The 21,112-nt window shown below is 43.3% G+C and overlaps 1 protein-coding gene across 1 annotated transcript in view; it reads left to right on the forward strand.

Moving 5' to 3' along the window:
• Nucleotides 1–21,112, forward strand: part of MUC16 (mucin 16, cell surface associated) — a 59,268-nt gene that overhangs the window by 3,999 nt on the left and 34,157 nt on the right. Inside the window, 11 exon segments of the mRNA XM_044913098.1 lie at nucleotides 1–1,535; nucleotides 2,702–2,826; nucleotides 2,921–2,988; nucleotides 5,280–5,452; nucleotides 8,023–8,058; nucleotides 8,291–8,356; nucleotides 9,068–9,198; nucleotides 9,295–9,362; nucleotides 10,341–10,513; nucleotides 12,515–12,550; nucleotides 12,795–12,860. The exon segment at nucleotides 1–1,535 is cut by the window's left edge and continues 10 nt beyond it. Coding sequence (XP_044769033.1) covers nucleotides 1–1,535; nucleotides 2,702–2,826; nucleotides 2,921–2,988; nucleotides 5,280–5,452; nucleotides 8,023–8,058; nucleotides 8,291–8,356; nucleotides 9,068–9,198; nucleotides 9,295–9,362; nucleotides 10,341–10,513; nucleotides 12,515–12,550; nucleotides 12,795–12,860 — 2,477 coding nt within the window.

The following is a 21,112-nucleotide window of genomic DNA, read 5'->3' on the forward strand; positions in this document are numbered from 1 at the left end:
AGATACACCAGTCTCATTGGTCACCCATCCTGCAGAGACCAGCCCAATTATTCCCAAGGCAACCCCCAGTTTTTCCCATAGTGAATCAGATACCATACATTCAATAGCTACCAGTTCTGGGCCACAGACAATTTCAGTCATTCCAACTGTGACTGTCTCCCCTGTTGTATCAGGGGTGGAAATCTCACTGGTCACAAGTTCTGGGGCAGAGAGCAGTACAACTCTTACAACTCTCACTGTTTCTCCAGGTCAACTGGAGACCACATCTTCATGGGTCACCCATTCTGGGACAGAAGCCCGTTCAGCTGTTCCAACTCAGACTGATTCCCCTGGGGAGCTAGATACACCAGTCTCTTTGGTCACCCATCCTGCAGAGACCAGCCCAACAGTTCCCTGGACAACCCCCAATGTTTCCCCCAGTGAATCACCCTCAATGACCACCAGCTGTGGGGCAGAAACCAGTTCAGCTATTCCAACTCAGACTGATTCCCCACATAAGCCAGATATAGCAGTCTCATTGGTCACCCCTTCTGCAGAGACCAGCCCAACTGTCCCCACAACACCTCCAGTTTTTTCCAAAAGTGTACCAGACACCAAACACTCAGTAGGCACCAGTCTTGGGGCAGAAGGCAGTTCAGCTGTTCCAACTCCAACTATGTCCCCTGGTGTACCGGATATGGTGACCTCCCAGGTCCCTAGTTCTGAGACAGATGCCAATATGACTATTCCAAGTCTAACTCTTTCTCCTGGTGAACCAGCAACCACAGCCTTATTGGTCACCCAGTCCAGTGCAAAGACAAGCACAAATTTTCCTAGTTCAACTGCTTTTCCTCATTTACCACCAGAGACCGTAGCCTCACCATCCATCCGACCTGAGTTGGAGATTAGTGAAGCTCTTCCAACTCAGACTGTTTTCCTCAGTCCAGAAGAAATAACATCCTTCACCACACCTGCGACTGAGACCAGCGGAGTTGATCTAGGTCCAACTATCTCATTTGGTGTTCCCGCAGAAACAGCCTCACTCTCCACCCATCTTGGGACAGACATCAGCACAACGATTTCAAGTTCAACTCTTTCCCCCATTTTATTGGCGACCACAGGCTTACTGGCCACCAGCCCTGCATCAGATGCCAGGACAGGTATCCCAACTTTGACTGCTGGTGATCTTGGGCCTGTCAGTACCCCTGCAACCACTGGTGAGCCTTACACCTTAACTGCCTGGGGCACAGAACCCTCACCACCTGTGACCTCAGTTGGACTCCCTGAATTGTCCAAGACTGTGATGGGGAACACTGTGACCTTGATAGCATCAGAGACCCCAACACCACCTGAAACCAGTCACAGAGAAGGACTGAGTTCAACAACTGTCCTGAAAACCACAACTCTTGAGACCACTAATTTAGCTGCTACAGGTTCAGGCCCCATCACAGTAGAGACCACAACCACCTTCAATACATCTGCAGGAAGTCCCTTTGTCCCTGAGACCTCACCTGGGATGTCCACCTTGACCTCTCTGAGTGTGGCTTCAGAAACAAGTAAGAATGACTTTTTTTACTGTGGTAAAAATGTATATATACTATAAAATTAGCCCTTCTAAATGTACAATTCAGTGGCATTAATTACATTCACAATGTTGTATAAATGTTATCCTCCTTCTAAATGTACAATTCAGTGGCATTAATTACATTCACAATGTTGTATAAATGTTATCCTATCTTTCTCCAAAACTTTTTATCACCCCAAACAGGATCTGTGTACCCATTAGACGTTAGCTTTCCTTCCCCACTCACCTCAGCCCCTGGTAATTCTAATCCACTTCTGTCTTCAATTTGCCTATTTTAGATACCTCATGTATGTGGAATCACATAGTGTATTTGTGTGTGTGTGTGTGTGTGTCTTATTTCACTGAGTGCAATGTCTACATGTCATAGTGTGTATCAGAACTTCATTCCTGTTTATGGATGACTGACATTCCATTGTATGGATGGACCACATTTTATCTGTCTGCTCATCTGTTGATGGACACTCAGGCTGTTTCCACCTTTTGGCTACTGTGGATAATGCTACTATGAATGTGGGTGTACATGTATCTGTTTGAGTCCCTGTTTCCAATTCTTTGGGGTACATGCCTAGAGAAAGAATTGCTCAGTTAGGCAATATACTAGTTCGTTAGGGCAACAGTAATGAAGTACCAAATACTGGGTGCCTTGACAATAGAAATTTATCAGTTCTAGAGGCTGGAGGGGACCCTGGGAGAATGCATAGAACATGGACTTTGGAGTCATCCTCTCTGCAGGGGGCAGTAAGGGAGCTGGGGTATCTATCCACTAACTCCCATCAATCATTGCTAGTGGGGTGCTCCCTGGGCCTGTTCATTTCTCCAAGATGAAGAGATGCAGGTGCTACTATGCGCTGAAATGGTAAGAGCCAAGGGGAAGTGGGAGTAGGGTGACTAACTCATCCCAGTTTTCCCAAGACTGTCTCACTTTTCCAACTGGACATCTGCATCCCAGGAACTCACACAGTCCTGGGAAAGCTGGGATGGTTGGTCACCCTATGTGGGAGGGTCTTGAATAGCAGGCCAGTCTAGGCCAAACCCCAGCTCGGCGCTGGAGTTAAGGTGTGTCCTTGGAGCCTTCCCTCCCACCCTCAGCCCAGGCCTGACTCAGGACTGGGTTCATTTACTCTTCTACCACCACAGCTGCAGTTCCTTTCTTGATGCCTTTTACTGTCAACCTCACCATCACCAACCTGCACTACACAGAGGACATGGAAAACTCGAGCTCTGAGATATTCAGTGCCACTGAGAGAAACCTGCAGCACCTGGTGAGAGCCCCCTGACAATGCTCATCTTGTCCCAAGCCTGCCACACCCCAAAGTCTTGGCCTCTCCAGCTCATCACCCTCTCATTTGTTCCCAGCTCGGGACTCTGTTCAAAAACAGCAGCATTGGTTCCCTCTATGCTGGCTGCAGGCTGACCTTGCTCAGGTAAGGCTTCTTCCAAAGCACCTATAGAACCCCAATTCTCTCCCTTCTTGGTCTCCCACATCCCAGTCAACCACAGCCTTGGGTCTTTGCCAAGAGGAAGCATATCATAATGGATCCAAAGTGTCTGGGTTTGAACCCTTGCTCTCCCATTTGCTAGCTCTGTGATCTTGGACAAGTTACATAACCTCTCTGTTCTTCAATCACATTATCTACAAAGTAGTGATAATACTAGTACCTTACTAATAGGGTTATTAATCACTAATCGCAATGCCTGGCCCATTGTGAACACTCGATGGGATCTCATAGTATTAGCCAGTGTAGTATCTTTGCCAATTGTGTCCCCAGAATCCCTGACACTCTCCCTGCCCCAGCTCATATCTACCCTACTGGGGACAAACTCTGAACACTGCAATTCTGCAGTATATTCCTTGAAAAGAGATAGGGACCTTCCCAGAGGATGTTACATAGAACCAAAGGGGAAAACAAACAAAATGCTGAATACTGGCAGGATATATTGCAATTTAAAAACTCACAAATAGACCTGAACTCTACAGAAATGGCCTATTTTCTCCCCTCTGCTATGCCCATTTGGTGTCCTCTGAGGTCAGTGGGCTCAGAACCCTTTCCTTACATTTCACGACTCTATGACCTCTCTTTGGGGTCCTGCATCCAGCCAATGTAGTCATCCCGCCAGAGAGGTGGGTCCTCTACGCACATGGCTTCACGAGAAGAGGTTCCTGGAGTGTTGTAGACCAAAACCGTCCTAAATGAGCTCCACCCACCACACCTGCCCCCATCTCCCCATGAGATGGGGGGAATCAATAAGATAATATTGACCATATGATATGCCACCCAAAAATCTAAGTGATGTACGTGTTTTCATTCATTTCATCTTTACAACAACATGATTATTATCCCACACTGTAGAAGAGAACACTGGGCTCAGAGTAGTCAAGTACCTTGAGAGGAGCTGGGATTTGAACCCAAAGTTTCTAGTTTTTGAGTCCCTCCTTTTAACCATGATACAGTGGTGTTCAAGGTCACTGGGCTCAACATGTTACTTGCATCCTTAAAAGTACTCAGAACTCCAATGAGCCTTTGGACTTGAGGGTTATATCTGCCCGTATTTATTGAATTAGAAATTAAAACAAATGTTATAAATATGTATTCATTAATTTATTAAAAGTAATAAATCTATTACATGTTAACACAAATAATATAATTTTTATGAACAATAGCAGTATTTCCTCTCTCTCCCCCCCAAAAAAATCATAACAAAAAGAGAGCCATTGTTTACATTTTTGCAGATATTTTTAATGTCTGGTTTAGGAGAAGACAGTAGGATATCTGCTTCTGCATTTAATCTTTTACAGTATTTCATGTCGTGGCCTCTGGAAAACATTTCACAGTATACTCCTAAGAGAATAAAAGTTAAAATAATGAAAATAATCTTACTTGGTGGACTCTTTGTAAGAGTTTATGACTACCAGGAGTCCCTGGGCCACACTTTGAGAACCATGCTTTGAATAGTGTGGATAATAGCAAGAATTCCCAGGCAGGGGAGGGAGGGGATCTTTCTTCCTGTAAATCCCCTGCTCTGGGTGAATCACTGTAGGTTCAGCTGAAATTCAGGACAAGAGTATTTTTGAACCACATTGCCCCTTATCACCTCTTCATTCATTTTCTCTGTTTTTCTCCAAACTTGGTTACCTGCTCCAAAGGTGCTCCCATGGAGTTGACCTTAGCCTTGGGATTCACCAACATGAAACAAAGTCTTCCCTTCAGGCTCCATGATGGTGTTGCACAATGTCACAACCAGCCATAGGGTGACTCACTCACCCCCTCCAAGGTCTTCAGTCCTTTGCTGTTCCCTTCCACATGCTGCCTGGGCTCAGGATTCTCATTTCCTCCCTAGGAGCTCCACACCCCCAATCTTACAGCCCAAGCAGGACTCAGCTACTGGAGGGGATGCCATCTGTACTTACCTTCTTGAATGGATAGGGACTGTACTGGGCGCTGGTAGTTGAAACAATGAGCATGAACCAATTAATAAAAAGATTGGGGAGCAAAAGAAGAAAATTAGGTGCAGAGTAGCCCTGTAGAACACTTAAGGTGGGATGGCCTGGATCCCCATATCAGACAGAAAAAGATGTGTTTGAGACAGCAGATGAAGCCCTAAGAAGACTGCTAACATAAACACCAGGGGGTACAATTGAAGGAAGGAGTCGTCAGGAGTGGTCAGCTTTCAAGTGTCTCTGCACATCCCTATTCCCGTGTCCCTCCTTCCCCAGGGCTGAAAAGGATGGAACAAGCACCAGAATGGACGTGGTCTGCACCTACCGCCCAGATCCCACAGGCTTCAGGCTGGACAGAGAGTGGCTATACTGGGAGCTAAGCCAGCAGACCCATGGTGTCACTCAGCTGGGCCCTTACACCCTGGACAGGGACAGTCTCTGTGTCAATGGTGAGTACCTCCATTGCTGTTGGGGTCTCCTCCTGAGCCCCAGATGGGGTCTCCTTGCAGTGCAATTTCTCAGTACCTGTGTTCATAGTTCTGGGCCAACCTAGAATTTCCATAGGGAAATTCTCTTCTGTCAGAATACCCAACTATCAGCTACAGAGCAGCCTGCCTGCCTGCCTCCCTTCCCTTTCTTCTTCTCCTTTCTTCTTTCTTCTTCCTTCTCCTTCTCCTCCTCCTCCTCCTCCTCCTCCTCCTCCTCCTCCTCCTCCTCCTCCTTCTTCTTCTTCTTCTTCTTCTTCTCCTCCTTCTCCTCCTTCTCCTCCTCCTCCTTCTCCTTCCTTCCTTCCTTCCTTTCTTTCTTTCTCCCTAGTAAAAGTAATATTTATTTTGTACATTGTCATTTTAAATATTAGAAACTTTGAGAATGAAAGGGGTTTTGGGGAGGAAATTCTTAGGAACCTTCTTACCACATTGTTTACAATACAGCCATGCCTTTTTCTATGCCAGGGTGAATTGTCCTATTACTTTCTAAGTTTCGATCAGATTCTAGCATTTTACCCTATGTGCTTTCAATATGGTAAACTATCTCTGAAAATTTCATTAATGTGAAGTTTTGTTTGCTGATGTCACTTCCTTTGGCTATCCTCACCTTTTTTGTTACTCTCCTCGTGAATGCTGATAAGTTTGTCTTCACTATATTCCTCTGGTTGCACAAATGGAGTCTCTCAAATATCAGCAGTGTGAATATTCCATGGTCAGTTAATTTGTCTCTAAGTCCTACTATTATTTATTTTTATTTTATTTAAGTTTTTGTTTTAATTCCAGTTGGTTAACAGTGTTCTGTTAGTCTCAGGTGTACAGTATAGTGAGTGATTCAACACTTTCATACAACACCTAATGCTCACAGAACAACTTCCAAAGTCTGGAAATAAAGGCTCCCTGCATAGTCTTCTTCATTGCAGTGACCTTTCACAGAAACCCAACTGGAGCATGAAGCTATCAGGGAAGGAAGAGGATAAAGCAAGCCCACAGTGACTGTTGGCGTTCACTCCTCCCCAACAGGCAACGAGTTCCCAAGGTGGTGACTGATCTGCTTCTTTCTCTTTGTTATGATAGCCTGTGGCCTTTTGCTCATCCTCTAGGGGCCAGCCAGACTACACCCCACCTGAGAATCAAACAACAAAGCTGTTAGCATTGTTTTTTAGCAATAAATCCCTCCTCAACAATGCCCTTAAAAACAAAACCCACAGTCACACCTATACTAAAGGCTAATGTTTATTGAGGGATGCCTGTGATCCAGAACATTGTGTGTATTATGTTTTACAAATCCTGTCCAACACTCTGTGACATATTATGTATATTTTACAGAGGAACAAGCAAGGCTCAAGGAAGGAAATCTACTTTCCCAAAATCAGACAGCTAATATAAGTGGTAGCATCAGAACTCAAACCCTAAATTAGCTCTAAGGCCCCCAAGAGGCCTCCTAACTACTAGGCTACACTGCAGACGAACTCAGCTAGAACAAGCCTCAACTATCAGGATGGGAAGGCATATCAAGGCGCGCCTAATACAACAGTTTAAACCAATGCTCAATTAATTATGTCTCCACTGTATTGCCTTTGACATTGTCTTTCTATCTGGATTAAAACCTGTATTATATTTCAATAGTCCTTAAGAATTAAAGCTGTAGCTGGCAGTGTAGGTTTGGGTGGTTTACAGGTCTTTCTATAAGCCCTGGTCCTGGTTTTTTGCTCATCCTGTGGCCCTGGGCAAGCCATGCAACCTCTCTAGGCTTCAGTGTCTATTTTTAGAATGGAATTTTTAAAAACGTCATTTAAGATTATTGTAAAGGTCAAATGATATAAAACCTGAATAATCTAAGTAAACCACAGGGCTCTCTCCACTAGGTCCAGTCTCAAAGAAGAGTTTCATTTCAAGAAACCCAGTCAGACCACCAAATATAAAATAGATCTAAGTTTTACTTCCATTCCCTACAGAGCATCAGAGAAGATCCAATCCGTGATCCAGAACCATACTTATTCAAACCCTCTTTTCCCCAATTCCCTCTTACTCTCCAACTTTATACTCTCTGGTTGACTCCCACCTCTGTCTGCCTGTCTCAATCTCTCACCCTCATGATCTCAGTTCAACATTACAGAAGTCCAGGAACTATGTCAAAGATCATGCTGTCTCTGAAGAGTAGGATAGCGGGAAAAACTCAGAGACCAAGGAAAGAGTTATATTTAATTGGTGGAGAAAACACAAATAAAGCTGGAAACACTCTCATAAAATTGTTGTTGCTAGTACTCATTTGGTGATGTTGATATTGTCCCAGGCACCTAGTGAACCCCCATAAGATGAGGGGTATTGATCATCATTGTCTTTGTGGTTGATGATCATGAGGACGACACGACTGTGAGCACCAGAGTACAAGGCAGTTAACTCATAAAGAGTTGATGAGTCTCAGAGAAAGCACTCGAGAAGGTTTGCATTGTGTGTTTCAAGTCATACCCCTCATCCTTTTCTTAGCCTCCTCCCATCAGATTACTCTTCCTCTCTGGTTCTCTCTGCAGGTTATAACTATCAGTACTGGATCCCCACCACCAGCAGTAAGTCACAAGGGCCCAGATGTCCCTGCATCCCTGGGACACTTCCTCCTTACGCCTGCTCCCCTCCCCGGGGTGGGGGGGAATGTACCCACCACCCCCCAGGTTCTCAGCCCCAGAGCAGCTCCAGACCACCCACTAGAGATACAAACTCCGGTCAACAGCCCTGTCCTCTCACTGCTTCATGATTGGGCCCAACAATTTATATTCACGTTGTATTCTTTCATTCCTTCAGCTCCGCTGACTTCTACATTCTCTCCAGGACTCCCTGCATCTCTGCCTCCCACCCCCAACTCTACAGGTAGGAGTCTAACCTCTGAGTCCCATGAAACTTCAACTCCTGTTCTGGTTGGTGAATCCCTGCATGATCTGGACCCTGCTGCCTTACCCAGCCCCAGCCTGTCCCACTATCTCCCTTGCTCCCTCATCTCTGGCCATACCAGCCTCATTTCTGTTCTTCCAGGGACCAAACATCCTTCCATCCTCAGGGCCCTTCCTCTCACTATAATGGGAACTCAGCTCTGTTCCTGGTTTCTCTTTGTCCTTCAGATTCAGGTCAGCTGGCTCTTGCTCAGACCTCCTCCTATAAAGTAGCATTTCCCCATATCCCACACATAGATGGGGCCTAATCTCTATTCTATCTCCATGATCATTTATTTCATGGAAATTACTACTGTTTGGATTTCTTGACTGCTCAAGCATTTGTAGCCCAGGGTCTGAGCACAAAAGGTCTTGGTTCCTCCTCTTCCTACTAAAATGTCAATGACAAGTCAGCCTTTGGACACTCTGGGATAAGAAGATTGAGGTTTCCTTTTGAGGTGACACGACACAGCTAACATGGAGGTCCGCTCTCCTCCCTTGGCTGGCTGAGGAGGGAGGAGATCCCAGATGGGATATCTCAGGCTTTACCTACTGGATACTATGGACAGAGAGACAGCACTAGTCCCTTCCCCCTGAACATACAGCTCAGGCCTAAGACCGTGATGGGCCTCTCCTCTCTCTTTCTCTCCAGCTGCAGGTGCGGGTCCCGCCCTGGTGCCATTCACCCTCAACTTCACCATCACCAACCTGCTCTGCACCCCAGACATGAGGCGCCCAGGCTCCATGAAGTTCAACTCCACTGAGAGGGTCCTGAAGAGCCTGGTAAAAGCCTGACAATGCCTTCCCTGGCCTGCCTTGCCCTTGCCCCACCCACTCACCTCAGCCCCTCCTGCTCACCTCTCTCTCCTTCCTCCCCAGCTTGGTCCCTTATTTAAGAACACCAGTATTGGTCCACTGTACTCTGGTTGCAGATTGACCTTGCTCAGGTGAGACTTCCTTCCCTTACAACGTGAAGGCTTGCACTGTCACAGGCAAGTTCACCTGAAGGTGAGGACCTGAACATAGCAACTAGAAGAATCATAAATGACTGGGGCCTTCCAGGAATTCAGATGGACGGCATGCCCTCTGGCTGAGTGTATCAGAGAGGGCTTCCTGAAAGAGATGGCTGTCAAATAAAGGTCTTAAATTACTTGGATAAGCAGAGCCATGGCTCACTAGCCAGAAAGGGCAGGACTGACTCATTAGGCAGACATGAAATGAGGTACCTCAGGCTATCCTCTGTGACAGGTGCTAAGGGCACCGAGGGAATCAGTCATGGGCCCTTCCCTCAAGGTATCCACAGTATAGAGAGGATAGCAGCCATATGGACTTAAAACCATAATAGGAACACAATTAATACAATGATAAAGCACTACACGGAGGCCATAGGAGCCCATAGGATGAACTTTTAGCTCATTGTGAACATTGAGTAGAGACAGTCTAGAGAAGGTGATGCCTGGGCTGAATGAACATTAGCCAGAAGAAACTTTGGCAAAGGTATTTCAAGGGGTGGCATATCCCTCAGATCTGTGGGGAACCATGAAGTTGTAAGTAGAGCCTTGATGTGATGTCATTTATTTTAAGTAGTGCGCTGGTAGATACGGGGATGGGAAAATTTGATATGAGGATGGGACAGGAGGTGGGAAAACCAGTGAGATGTTGAGCTGGACCTGGATGTTGCTTGGATGGGGGGTACCAAGGACAGGGGAAGATCCAGGATGCTTCCACATGTTTGGCTCATCCTAGATGAAAAGGTCCCAGAAAAGAATGCACATGAGGAACTAGACAAGACCCAGTAAGAAAAATGTCATCAAACCAAGGCTGGGGCTGGGGCCGGGGGCAGCAAGCTGAAGGCAAGAGTTGAACAAGGTATATAACTCTCCCACATCTCAGGATGCCCCTATTCCCATGTCCCACCACCCTAGGACTGAGAAGGGCGGAGCAGCAACTGGAGTGGATGCCATCTGCACCTACCATCCTGACCCCATGGGCCGTAGGCTAAACAGAGTAGAACTGTACCAGGAGCTGAATCAGCTGACCCACGGTGTCACCTGGCTGGGAACCTACACCCTGGACAGAGACAGTCTCTACGTTAATGGTGAGTGTCTGTGCTGCAGTTAGGGTCTCCAGTCCCAAGCTTCTTTATGCCAGTAGTTCTCAACCAGGATGATTCTGCTCCCAGGAGACATTGACAATGTCTGGAGATATTGATATTGGCTACATACATAGTTGGAGTGTTACTAGTGACATCTAGTGGGTAGAGGCCACGGGTGCTGCTAAACATCCCACAATACACAATGCAGCCCTCCACCATGAAGAATTACCTAGACCAAATTGTCAATAATGCTGAGTTTGAGAAATTATTATATACAGATTTATAGTTCTGATGCAAACCTAGCATTTCCTTGGGGACTCATTTTTGAATGCTTAACACACCATGGGAGGCTGATTTCCTTTCCCTTTTCACCTCCTGGATGACATCTTTCTTCCTCCTTATTTCCACTGTTTCCCATAGGAGCCTAACTGGAGTGTGCAGACTCTAGGGAAAGAAGTGGGTGATGCAGAACTCTGTGGCTAAGGTTTCTGAATGGGCAGCGGGTGACCATGCCAGCCCTCACCCCATGTCATTCTCTCCATCATGACAGCCAATGTTCTAAGTTCCCACAGGCCAGTCAGAGCTACACAGACTTCGTGAGATAACATCACACTTAACACATACTCCATGAATAATAACTACGTACACAACACTGTTGACAACAATGCCCCTAAAAGCAATGCTAACACTGAGAATAGTAACTGTAATCGTGGCTAATTCTTATCAAAACGTTCCTGTGTGTCAGAAATTGTGATAAAGTCTTCATTTGTATGATCTCATATTAATCTTACCCAAAACCCTGTGAGTTTTTATAGTCATTTTTACAGAGAAAGCCATCATGCGTTCAGACAGGAAGTCATTTGCTCGAGATAATCCAGCCATCATGCATGACGGAGTCAAGATTCAAACAAACCCAGGACTGAATCTAAACCCCAAGTTCTTAACCACAAGGCAACACCTCAGACCATCCAGATAGAGAAAGCCTCAAATCTCAGGATAGGAAGGGGCATGAATGACCTCTAGCCTAACAATCTAGCCTGATCCTTGATTAGTTATTTCCCCCTATATCAACTTGGAGATTTCCTTAAAGCAGTGGTTAATAGTTTGAGGGTTGGTGAGTGATAGATCTCTGTTTTATGTGATGCTGAACAAGCTGTAAAACCTCTCTAGGCTTTAATATCCCATTTTCAGAATGGAATAAACATACATACCATGCAAGATTGTCCTGATAGCCAAATGAGAGAGTTCAGGAATAACCCAAGTAAATCATGGGGCTCCTCTGGGTCCAGTCTTTACTCCCACCCCTCACAGAGCATCCAAGGAGATGACCATGACTCAGAGAAACACTCATGAAAAATTCTCTTCCCCAATTCCTTTCAGACTCCAATTTTTATACCATCCATCTGACCTCCAATTCTCTTCTCATGTTCATTATCCTAGCCCATTTCCAACGTTTCTCTAATATTCCAAACCACATGTACATTCCCTCTCCTCCATTTTGTTCACTTCCACAGACCAGTCTCTCAACCTGCCACAATTTTGTCACTTCTACATCACACACACACACAAAAAACCCCAGAAACTAAGCTAGAAAGATAAAGTCATACTATCATAAAATTTTGTGAAGGGAGAGAAGCTGAGAGAGCAAGGATGAAGTTATCTTTGTGGATTGAGAGGATGTGGATAAGGTTTGGAACACACTTGTTTGTAAATTTGCCCCATTTCCTTGTTGTGTGTTGTTTAGCATTATTTCTGGTGCATAGTATATTCCCAATAAATAGGGACAGCTCTTACTATTGTATTTTTCTTTTGGCAATAGTAATGGTGATGGTGTTCATCATTATTTGCAAAGGACAAGGCACAAAAGGGCACTGAATAAAATGTAGCCATTATTGTTCATTTATAAATCTCAGCAAGTTTGTTAATGAATTTCATCTCTAGGTCTACCATCTAGCCCTTTCTTAACTCTTACCCATTATAACAGTCCTTTACTCCTTTCTGCAGGTTATAACCATCAGTACTGGACACCTACCACCAGCAGTGAGTATTCAAGACTGTGAAATTTCAATGCCCACTGAACCCTTATTCCTCAAAGCACATTCTTCTGGAGAGAAGCTGCCAATTCTCCCTCCCTAAGTGTCCAGCCACAGACTCAGAGGAGTCCCCTACTCACCCAGGGTCTTGCTCTGAGTCCAAACAGAAGCCCAAATTCTAATGAACAGCTTCTGTCCCACATTCCTTCAGGATGAGACTTAATAATTTTTCCCATGTTCTTTTTTCTCAGCTCCAGTGACTTCTACATTCTCTCCAGAATCTTCCACAACTCTGTCCCCCATCCTCAGCTCTACAGGTAGGAGTCTGCTCTCTGGGACCTGTGAAACTTCAACTCCTCATGGTCTGGTTGCCATCAACCACCTGGCCTCAGCCTATCCTACTCACTCTCTCCTTCGCTCTCTAAGCTTTGGCCACATCAGACACTTGTCTGTTCCTGTAGGGTCCTAACCTCTGTCTGGCCTTTATACTAGCTCTCCCAGGAGGTCAGCTGCACCTGGCACCTTATTGCCTTTCAAGTCTCAGCTCAACCATCACCTTCCTTGAAAGACCCTCCTAGACCACCTTATAGGAAGTAGCACATCTGAATACACACCTGGCCCACAGGTTTTCTCTATCCACCACCGTGAGTATTGTCTCATGGAATTTACTACTATTGGCTTTATTCAGTCTTTATGTATTTGTCACCTTGAAGCTGAGTAACTAGTCTTCACTCACTTTATATTTATTGATTGGATGAATGTAGCCATCTTGTATATGTCCACGTTAGTGAATTTTATTTGAACATCCAGAAAATCATGCAGGATCTCAGTCATGAACTTGGTTCTTCCTCTGTCTCTTCATCTTGCCCAGATGAAGGCTCTTGAATCTCCAGGAACCTGATACAGGGGCTTGATTTATGTCAGGAAACCTGTCTTACTTCAAATCTTAACATTTATTTTAAAAACTGGGTCTGTGGGTATTTTTCAAGTTTACGCCATGACCCAGGCTGGGAGTTCCTGACCTTTAATGTTGCCATGGGAGTCTGGAGTTGTAGGATACAAGCTGGTGTCCTGTAATTTGAATTCTGCCTTCTGGCATTCTGTGTTTCATGGGTCAAGACACTGCAAACTTTTTACAAGCTTTAGACAGAATGCACACTCTCCATGTCCTTATAGCTCCACCCTGATCAACTCAACCAATCTGTAACAGACCTAACTCCTACAAGCTTGTAAATATGTGACATGTGCCATAGACCAAGTTTTCCCACGATTGATGACGTCATTTTTCTATAGATGCATTCAAGATTTCTTCTTCATCTTTGGTTTTCAAAAGTTTGAGTATGATGTATCTGAGCATGGTTTTCTTTCAGCTTATACTGTTTGGGATTTTCGAAGCTTCCTAGCTCTGAAAATGTATGTTTTCAAGAAATTTGGGAAAGTTATAGCTATTTCATTTTTTTCCCAGTTATCCAGTACCATTTACTTAGAAAATGTCTTTCTCCATTAAATTGTACAGGCACTCTCATTGAAAATCAATTCATCATAAGTGTGAGGATTCGTTTCTAGACTTTCGGTTATACCCCCTTGATTTACATGTCTATCCTCATCTAGTATCTTACTGTCTTGATTACTGTAGCTTTGTCTGCTGTAATTTTCTTTTTGTATATGTGTTTTTATTTAAATTCCAGTTAGTTAACATACAGTGTTACATTAGTTTCAGGTGTGCAATGTAGGGATTCAACATTTCCATACATCACCTGGTGCTCATCACAACAGCTGGGGAGAGGATGGAGGGGTTTTGAAATCAAGTCTGACTCACTAGTGTGAGTCAGGTAATCATAGTACCCACAGCTCTATACATGGTCTCTTTATTAAAGGTCATGAGTTACGGGGTGGGTGGGGTAGGTTGAGTAGGTGACAGGAAGCCTCCTATAAGAACTGACATTTGACTCCTATTAAAAAAAGAATGTTTCTTCTGTGTTGGATGGGATTGAATTGATTTTTTTTCCTTTTCTTTTCCCCCTAATCCATGAGATGGTTCTAATCCTGTTAGTTTTAACCTCTCAAGTGGAGGCTATCAGGGCCCGTCTGGAGCATCACCAGGGCCCAAGACCTCAACCCCTGGCATCTACCCTGCCCCATATCCAGATTCAAGAGCCCCATAACCTGCCTTTTGATCCAACTGCTGCATTAAACAATTTTTATGCATAACATAGAATTTACCATTTTAACCACCGTTAAGTGTACAATTTAGTGGCATTAACTATATTCCCAATGTCATGCCACCAACACCACTGTCCATTCTCAGGACTTCTTCATCATCCCAAACAGCAACTCTGTTCCCATTGAACACTAACTCCCTATAACGCCTACCCCCACCCCCTGGTTGCCTCTACTCTACTTTGTTTCCACAAATTTGCCTATTTTAGGTACCCCATGTAAGTGAAACTATACAATATTTGTCCTTTTGTGTTTGGTTTATTTCACTTACTATAATATTTTCACGGTTCATCTGTACTGTAGCAGCTGTCAGAGTTTCCCTCATGTTTATGGCTGAATATTATTCCACTGTATGTATATGCCACCTTTTGTTTAGCCATTCATCTGATGATGGGCTTGGGTTGTTTCCACCTTTTGGCTATTGTGAATGATGCTGCTGTGAACATTTTGTGTTCAAGGATCTGAGTCCCTGTTTTCAGTTCTTTTGGGTCTATACTTAGGAGCAGAATTGCTAGATCATATGGTAATCCCATACTTAACTTTTTGAGGAACCACCAAACTATTTTCTGTAGCAGCTTCACTAGCATTCCCACCAACAATGCACGAGGATTCCAATTTCTGCACATCTTTGTCAACACTTACTTTTCTCTTTCTTTCTTTCTTTTTCTTTCTTTCTCTTTCTTTCCTTCCTTCTTTCTTTCTTTCTTTCTTTCTTTTTCTTTCTTTCTTTTTCTTTCCTTCTTTCTTTCTTTCTTTCTTTTTTTTTCTTTTTATTCTTATGTTAATCCCCATACATTACATCATTAGTTTTAGATGTAGTGTTCCATGATTCATTGTTTGTGCATAACACCCAGTGCTCCATGCAGAATGTGCCCTCCTCAATACCCATCACCAGGCTAACCCATCCTCCTACCCCCCTCCCCTCTAGAACCCTCAGTTTGTTTTTCAGAGTGCATCATCTGACATGGTTCGTCTACCCCTCCGATTTCCCCTGCTTCATTCTTCCCCTCCTGCTACCTTCTTCTTTTTTTTTCTTAACATATATTGCATTATTTGTTTCAGAGGTACAGATCTGAGATTCAACAGTCTTGCACAATTCACAGTGCTTACCAGAGCACATACCCTCCCCAGTGTCTATCACCCAGTCACCCCATCCCTCCCACCCCACCCCCCACTCCAGCAACCCTCAGTTTGTTTCCTGAGATTAAGAATTCCTCATATCAGTGAGGTCATATGATACATGTCTTTCTCTGTTTGACTTATTTTGCTCAACATAATACCATCCAGTTCCATCCACGTCGTTGCAAATGGCAAGATCTCATTCCTTTTGATGGCTGCATAATATTCCATTGTGTATATATACCACATCTTCTTTATCCATTCATCTGTCGATGGACATCTTGGCTCTTTCCACAGTTTGGCTATTGTGGACATTGCTGCTATAAACATCAGGGTCCATATACCCCTTCGGATCCCTACATTTGTATCTTTGGGGTAAATACCCAGTAGTGCAGTTGCTGGATCGTATGGTAGCTCTATTTTCAACTTTTTGAGGAACCTCCATACTGTTTTCCAGAGTGGCTGCACCAGCTTGCGTTCCCACCAACAGTGTAGGAGGGTTCCCCTTTCTCCGCATCCCCGCCAACATCTGTTGTTTCCTGACTTGTTAATTTTAGCCATTCTGACTGGTGTGAGGTGGTATCTCATTGAGGTTTTGATTTGGATTTCCCTGATGCCGAGCGATATTGAGCACTTTTTCATGTGTCTGTTGGCCATTTGGATGTCGTCTTTGGAAAAATGTCTGTTCATGTCTTCTGCCCATTTCTTGATTGGATTCTTTGTTCTTTGGGTGTTGAGTTTGATGAGTTCTTTAGAGATTTTGGATACTAGCCCTTTATCTGATATGTCATTTGCAAATGTCTTCTCCCATTCTGTCGGTTGTCTTTTGGTTTTGTTGACTGTTTCCTTTGCTTTGCAAAAGCTTTTTATCTTGATGAAGTCCCAATAGTTCATTTTTGCCCTTGCTTCCCTTGCCTTTGGCGATGTTTCTAGGAAGAAGTTGCTTGGGCTGAGGTCAAAGAGGTTGCTGCCTGTGTTCTCCTTTAGGATTTTGATGGACTCCTGTCTCACATTGAGGTCTTTCAACCATTTGGAGTCTATTTTTGTGTGTGGTGTAAGGAAACGGTCCAGTTTCATTCTTCTGCATGTGGCTATCCAATTTTCCCAACACCATTTGTTGAAGAGACTGTCTTTGTTCCATTGGACATTCTTTCCTGCTTTGTCAAAGATGAGTTGACCATAGAGTTGAGGGTCCATTTCTGGGCTCTCTATTCTGTTCCATTGATCTATGTGTCTGTTTTTGTGCCAGTACCATACTGTCTTGATGACAGCTTTGTAATAGAGCTGGAAGTCCGGAATTGTGATGCCGCCAGCTTTGCTTTTCTTTTTCAACATTCCTCTGGCTATGCGCGGTCTTTTCTGGTTCCATACAAATTTTAGGATTATTTGTTGCATTTCTTTGAAAAAAGTGGATGGTATTTTGATGGGGATTGCATTGAATGTGTAGATTGCTCTAGGTAGCATTGACATCTTCACAATATTTGTTCTTCCAATCCATGAGCATGGAACGTTTTTCCATTTCTTTGTGTCTTCCTCAATTTCTTTCATGAGTATTTTATAGTTTTCTGAGTACAGATCCTTTGTCTCTTTGGTTAGATTTATTCCTAGGTATCTTATGGTTTTGGGTGCAATGGTAAATGGGATCGACTCCTTAATTTCTCTTTCTTCTGTTTTGTTGTTGGTGTATAGGAATGCCACTGATGTCTGTGCATTGATTTTATATCCTGCCACTTTACTGAATTCCTGTCTGAGTTCTAGCAGTTTTGGGGTGGAGTCTTTGGGGTTTTCCACATAAAGTATCATATCATCTGCAAAGAGTGAGAGTTTGACTTCTTCTTTGCCGATTTGGATGCCTTTTATTTCTTTTTGTTGTCTGATTGCTGTGGCTAGGACTTCCAATACTATGTTGAATAGCAGTGGTGATAGTGGACATCCCTGCCACGTTCCTGACCTTAGGGGGAAAGCTCTCAGTTTTTCCCCATTGAGAATGATATTCGCTTTAGGTTTTTCATAGATGGCTTTTATGATATTGAGGTATGTACCCTCTATGCCTATACTCTGAAGAGTTTTGATCAAGAAAGAATGCTGTACTTTGTCAAAAGCTTTTTCTGCATCTATTAAGAGGATCATATGGCTCTTGTTCTTTCTTTTGTTAATGTATTGTATCACATTGATTGATTTGCGGATGTTGAACCAACCTTACAGCCCAGGGATAAATCCCACTTGGTCGTGGTGAATAATCCTTTTAATGTACTGTTGGATCCTATTGGCTAGTATTTTGGTGAGAATTTTTGCATCCATGTTCATCAGGGATATTGGTCTGTAATTCTCCTTTTTGATGGGGTCTTTGTCTGGTTTGGGGATCAAGGTAATGCTGGCCTCATAAAATGAGTTTGGAAGTTTTCCTTCCATTTCTATTTTTTGGAACAGTTTCAGAAGAATAGGTATTAATTCTTCTTGAAATGTTTGGTAGAATTCCCCTGGGAAGCCATCTGGCCCTGGGCTTTTGTTTTTTGGGAGATTTTTGATGACTGCTTCAATTTCCTTAGTGGTTTTAGGTCTGTTCAGGTTTTCTATTTCTTCCTGGTTCAGTTTTGGTAGTTGATACATCTCTAGGAATGCATCCATTTCTTCCAGGTTATCTAATTTGCTGGCATAGAGTTGCTCATAATATGTTCTTATAATTGTTTGTATTTCTTTGGTGTTGGTTGTGATCTCTCCTCTTTCATTCATGATTTTGTTGATTTGGGTCATTTCTCTTTTCTTTTTGATAAGTCTGGCCAGGGGTTTATCAATCTTGTTAATTCTTTCAAAGAACCAGCTCCTAGTTTCGTTGATCTGTTCTACTGTTCTTTTAGTTTCTATTTCATTGATTTCTGCTCTGATCTTTATTCTTTCTCTTCTCCTGCTGGGTTTAGGCTTTATTTGCTGTTCTTTCTCCAGCTCCTTTAGGTGTAGGGTTAGGTTGTGTACTTGAGACCTTTCTTGTTTCTTGAGAAAGGCTTGTATTGCTATATACTTTCCTCTTAGGACTGCCTTTGCTGCATCCCAAAGATTTTGAATAGTTGTGTTTTCATTTTCATTGGTTTCCATGTATTTTTTAAATTCTTCTTTAATTTCCTGGTTGACCCATTCATTCTTCAGTAGGATGCTCTTTAGCCTCCATGTATTTGAGTTCTTTCCGACTTTCGTCTTGTGATTGAGTTCTAGTTTCAAAGCATTGTGGTCTGAAAATAGGCAGGGAATGATCCCAATCTTTTGGTACCGGTTGAGACCTGATTTGTGACCTAGGATGTGATCTATTCTGGAGAATGTTCCATGGGCACTAGAGAAGAATGTGTATTCCGTTGCTTTGGGATGGAATGTTCTGAATATGTCTGTGAAGTCCATTTGATCCAGTGTGTCATTTAAAGTTTTTATTTCCTTGTTGATCTTTTGCTTAGACGATCTGTCCATTTCAGTGAGGGGGGTGTTATAGTCCCCCACTATTATTGTATTGTTGTCATTGTGTTTCTTTGCTTTTGTTATTAATTGGCTTATATAATTGGCTGCTCCCATGTTAGGGGCATAGATATTTACAGTTGTTAGATCTTCTTGTTGGATAGACCCTTTAAGTAGGATATAATGTCCTTCCTCATCTCTTATTACAGTCTTTGGTTTAAAATCTAATTTGTCTGATATAAGGATTGCCACCCCAGCTTTCTTTTGGTGTCCGTTAGCATGGTAAATGGTTTTCCATCCCCTCACTCTCAATCTGGGGGTGTCTTTGGTTCTAAAATGAGTCTCTTGCAGACAGCATATCGATGGGTCTTGTTTTTTAATCCAGTCTGATAGCCTGTGTCTTTTGATTGGGGCATTTAGCCCATTTACATTCAGGGTAACTATTGAAAGATAGGAATTTAGTGCTATTGTATTGCCTGTAAGGTGACTGTTACCATATATTGTCTGTGTTCCTTTCTGGTCTATGTTGCTTTTAGGGTCTCTCTTTGCTTAGAGGACCCCTTTCAAGATTTCTTGTAGGGCTGGTTTCGTGTTTGCAAATTCCTTTAGTTTTTGTTTGTCCTGGAAGCTTTTTATCTCTCCTTCAATTTTCAATGACAGCCTAGCTGGATACAGTATTCTTGGCTGCATATTTTTCTCATTTAGTGCTCTGAATATATCCTGCCAGTCCTTTCTGGCCTGCCAGGTCTCTGTGGATAGGTCTGTTGCCAATCTAATGTTTCTACCATTGTAGGTTACATATCTCTTCTCCCGAGCTGCTTTCAGGATTTCCTCTTTGTCTCTGAGACTCGTAAGTTTTACCATTAGATGTCGGGGTGTGGACCTATTTTTATTGATTTTGAGGGGGGTTCTCCGTGCTTCCTGGATTTTGATGCCTGTTTCCTTCCCCAAATTAGGGAAGTTCTCTGCTATAATTTGCTCCATTATACCTTCTGCCCCCCTCTCTCTTTCTTCTTCTTCTGGGATCCCAATTATTCTAATGTTGTTTCGTCTTATGGTATCGCTTATCTCTCGAATTCTGCCCTCGTGATCCAGTAGTTGTTTATCTCTCTTTTTCTCAGCTTCTTTATTTTCCATCATTTGGTCTTCTATATTACTGATTCTCTCTTCTGCCTCATTTATCCTAGCAGTTAGCGCCCCCATTTTTTATTGCACCTCATTAATAGCCTTTTTGATTTCTACTTGGTTAGATTTTAGCTCTTTTACTTCTCCAGAAAGGGTTTCTCTAATAACTTCCATATTTTTTTCAAGCCCAGCTAGTATCTTTAAAGTGATGATTCTGAACTCTAGATCTGACATCGTACTAATGTCCGTATTGAGTAGGTCCCTGGCAGTCGGTACTACCTCTTGCTCTTTTTGTTGAGGTGATTTTTTCCGTCTTGTCATTTTGTGCAGAGGAGAATAGATTAATAAGAGAACAAAATGCTAGCAGAGTAACCACGTCCCCAGAAAATATACTCTGAAGAAATTAGAAAAGACCTTCCAGAAAGTGGTCGCTTTTCTGATGAGAGAGTTGTTGCTATTCTTTTCTTCGATCTCCTGTTGAGTTTGTAGGTGTTCAGAATGGTTTGATCCCTATCCAGCTGAATTCCTGAGAGGAGACAAAATCCAGGTCTCCTACTCCTCCGCCATCTTGCTCCGCCCCCCTCCTCTTTCTTTCTTTCTTTCTTTCTTTCTTTCTTTCTTTCTTTCTTTCTTTCTTTCTTTCTTTCTTTCTTTCTTTCTTTCT

The sequence above is a fragment of the Neomonachus schauinslandi genome, chromosome 1 (genome assembly GCF_002201575.2).
Source record: "Neomonachus schauinslandi chromosome 1, ASM220157v2, whole genome shotgun sequence".
Lineage (NCBI taxonomy): Eukaryota > Metazoa > Chordata > Mammalia > Carnivora > Phocidae > Neomonachus > Neomonachus schauinslandi.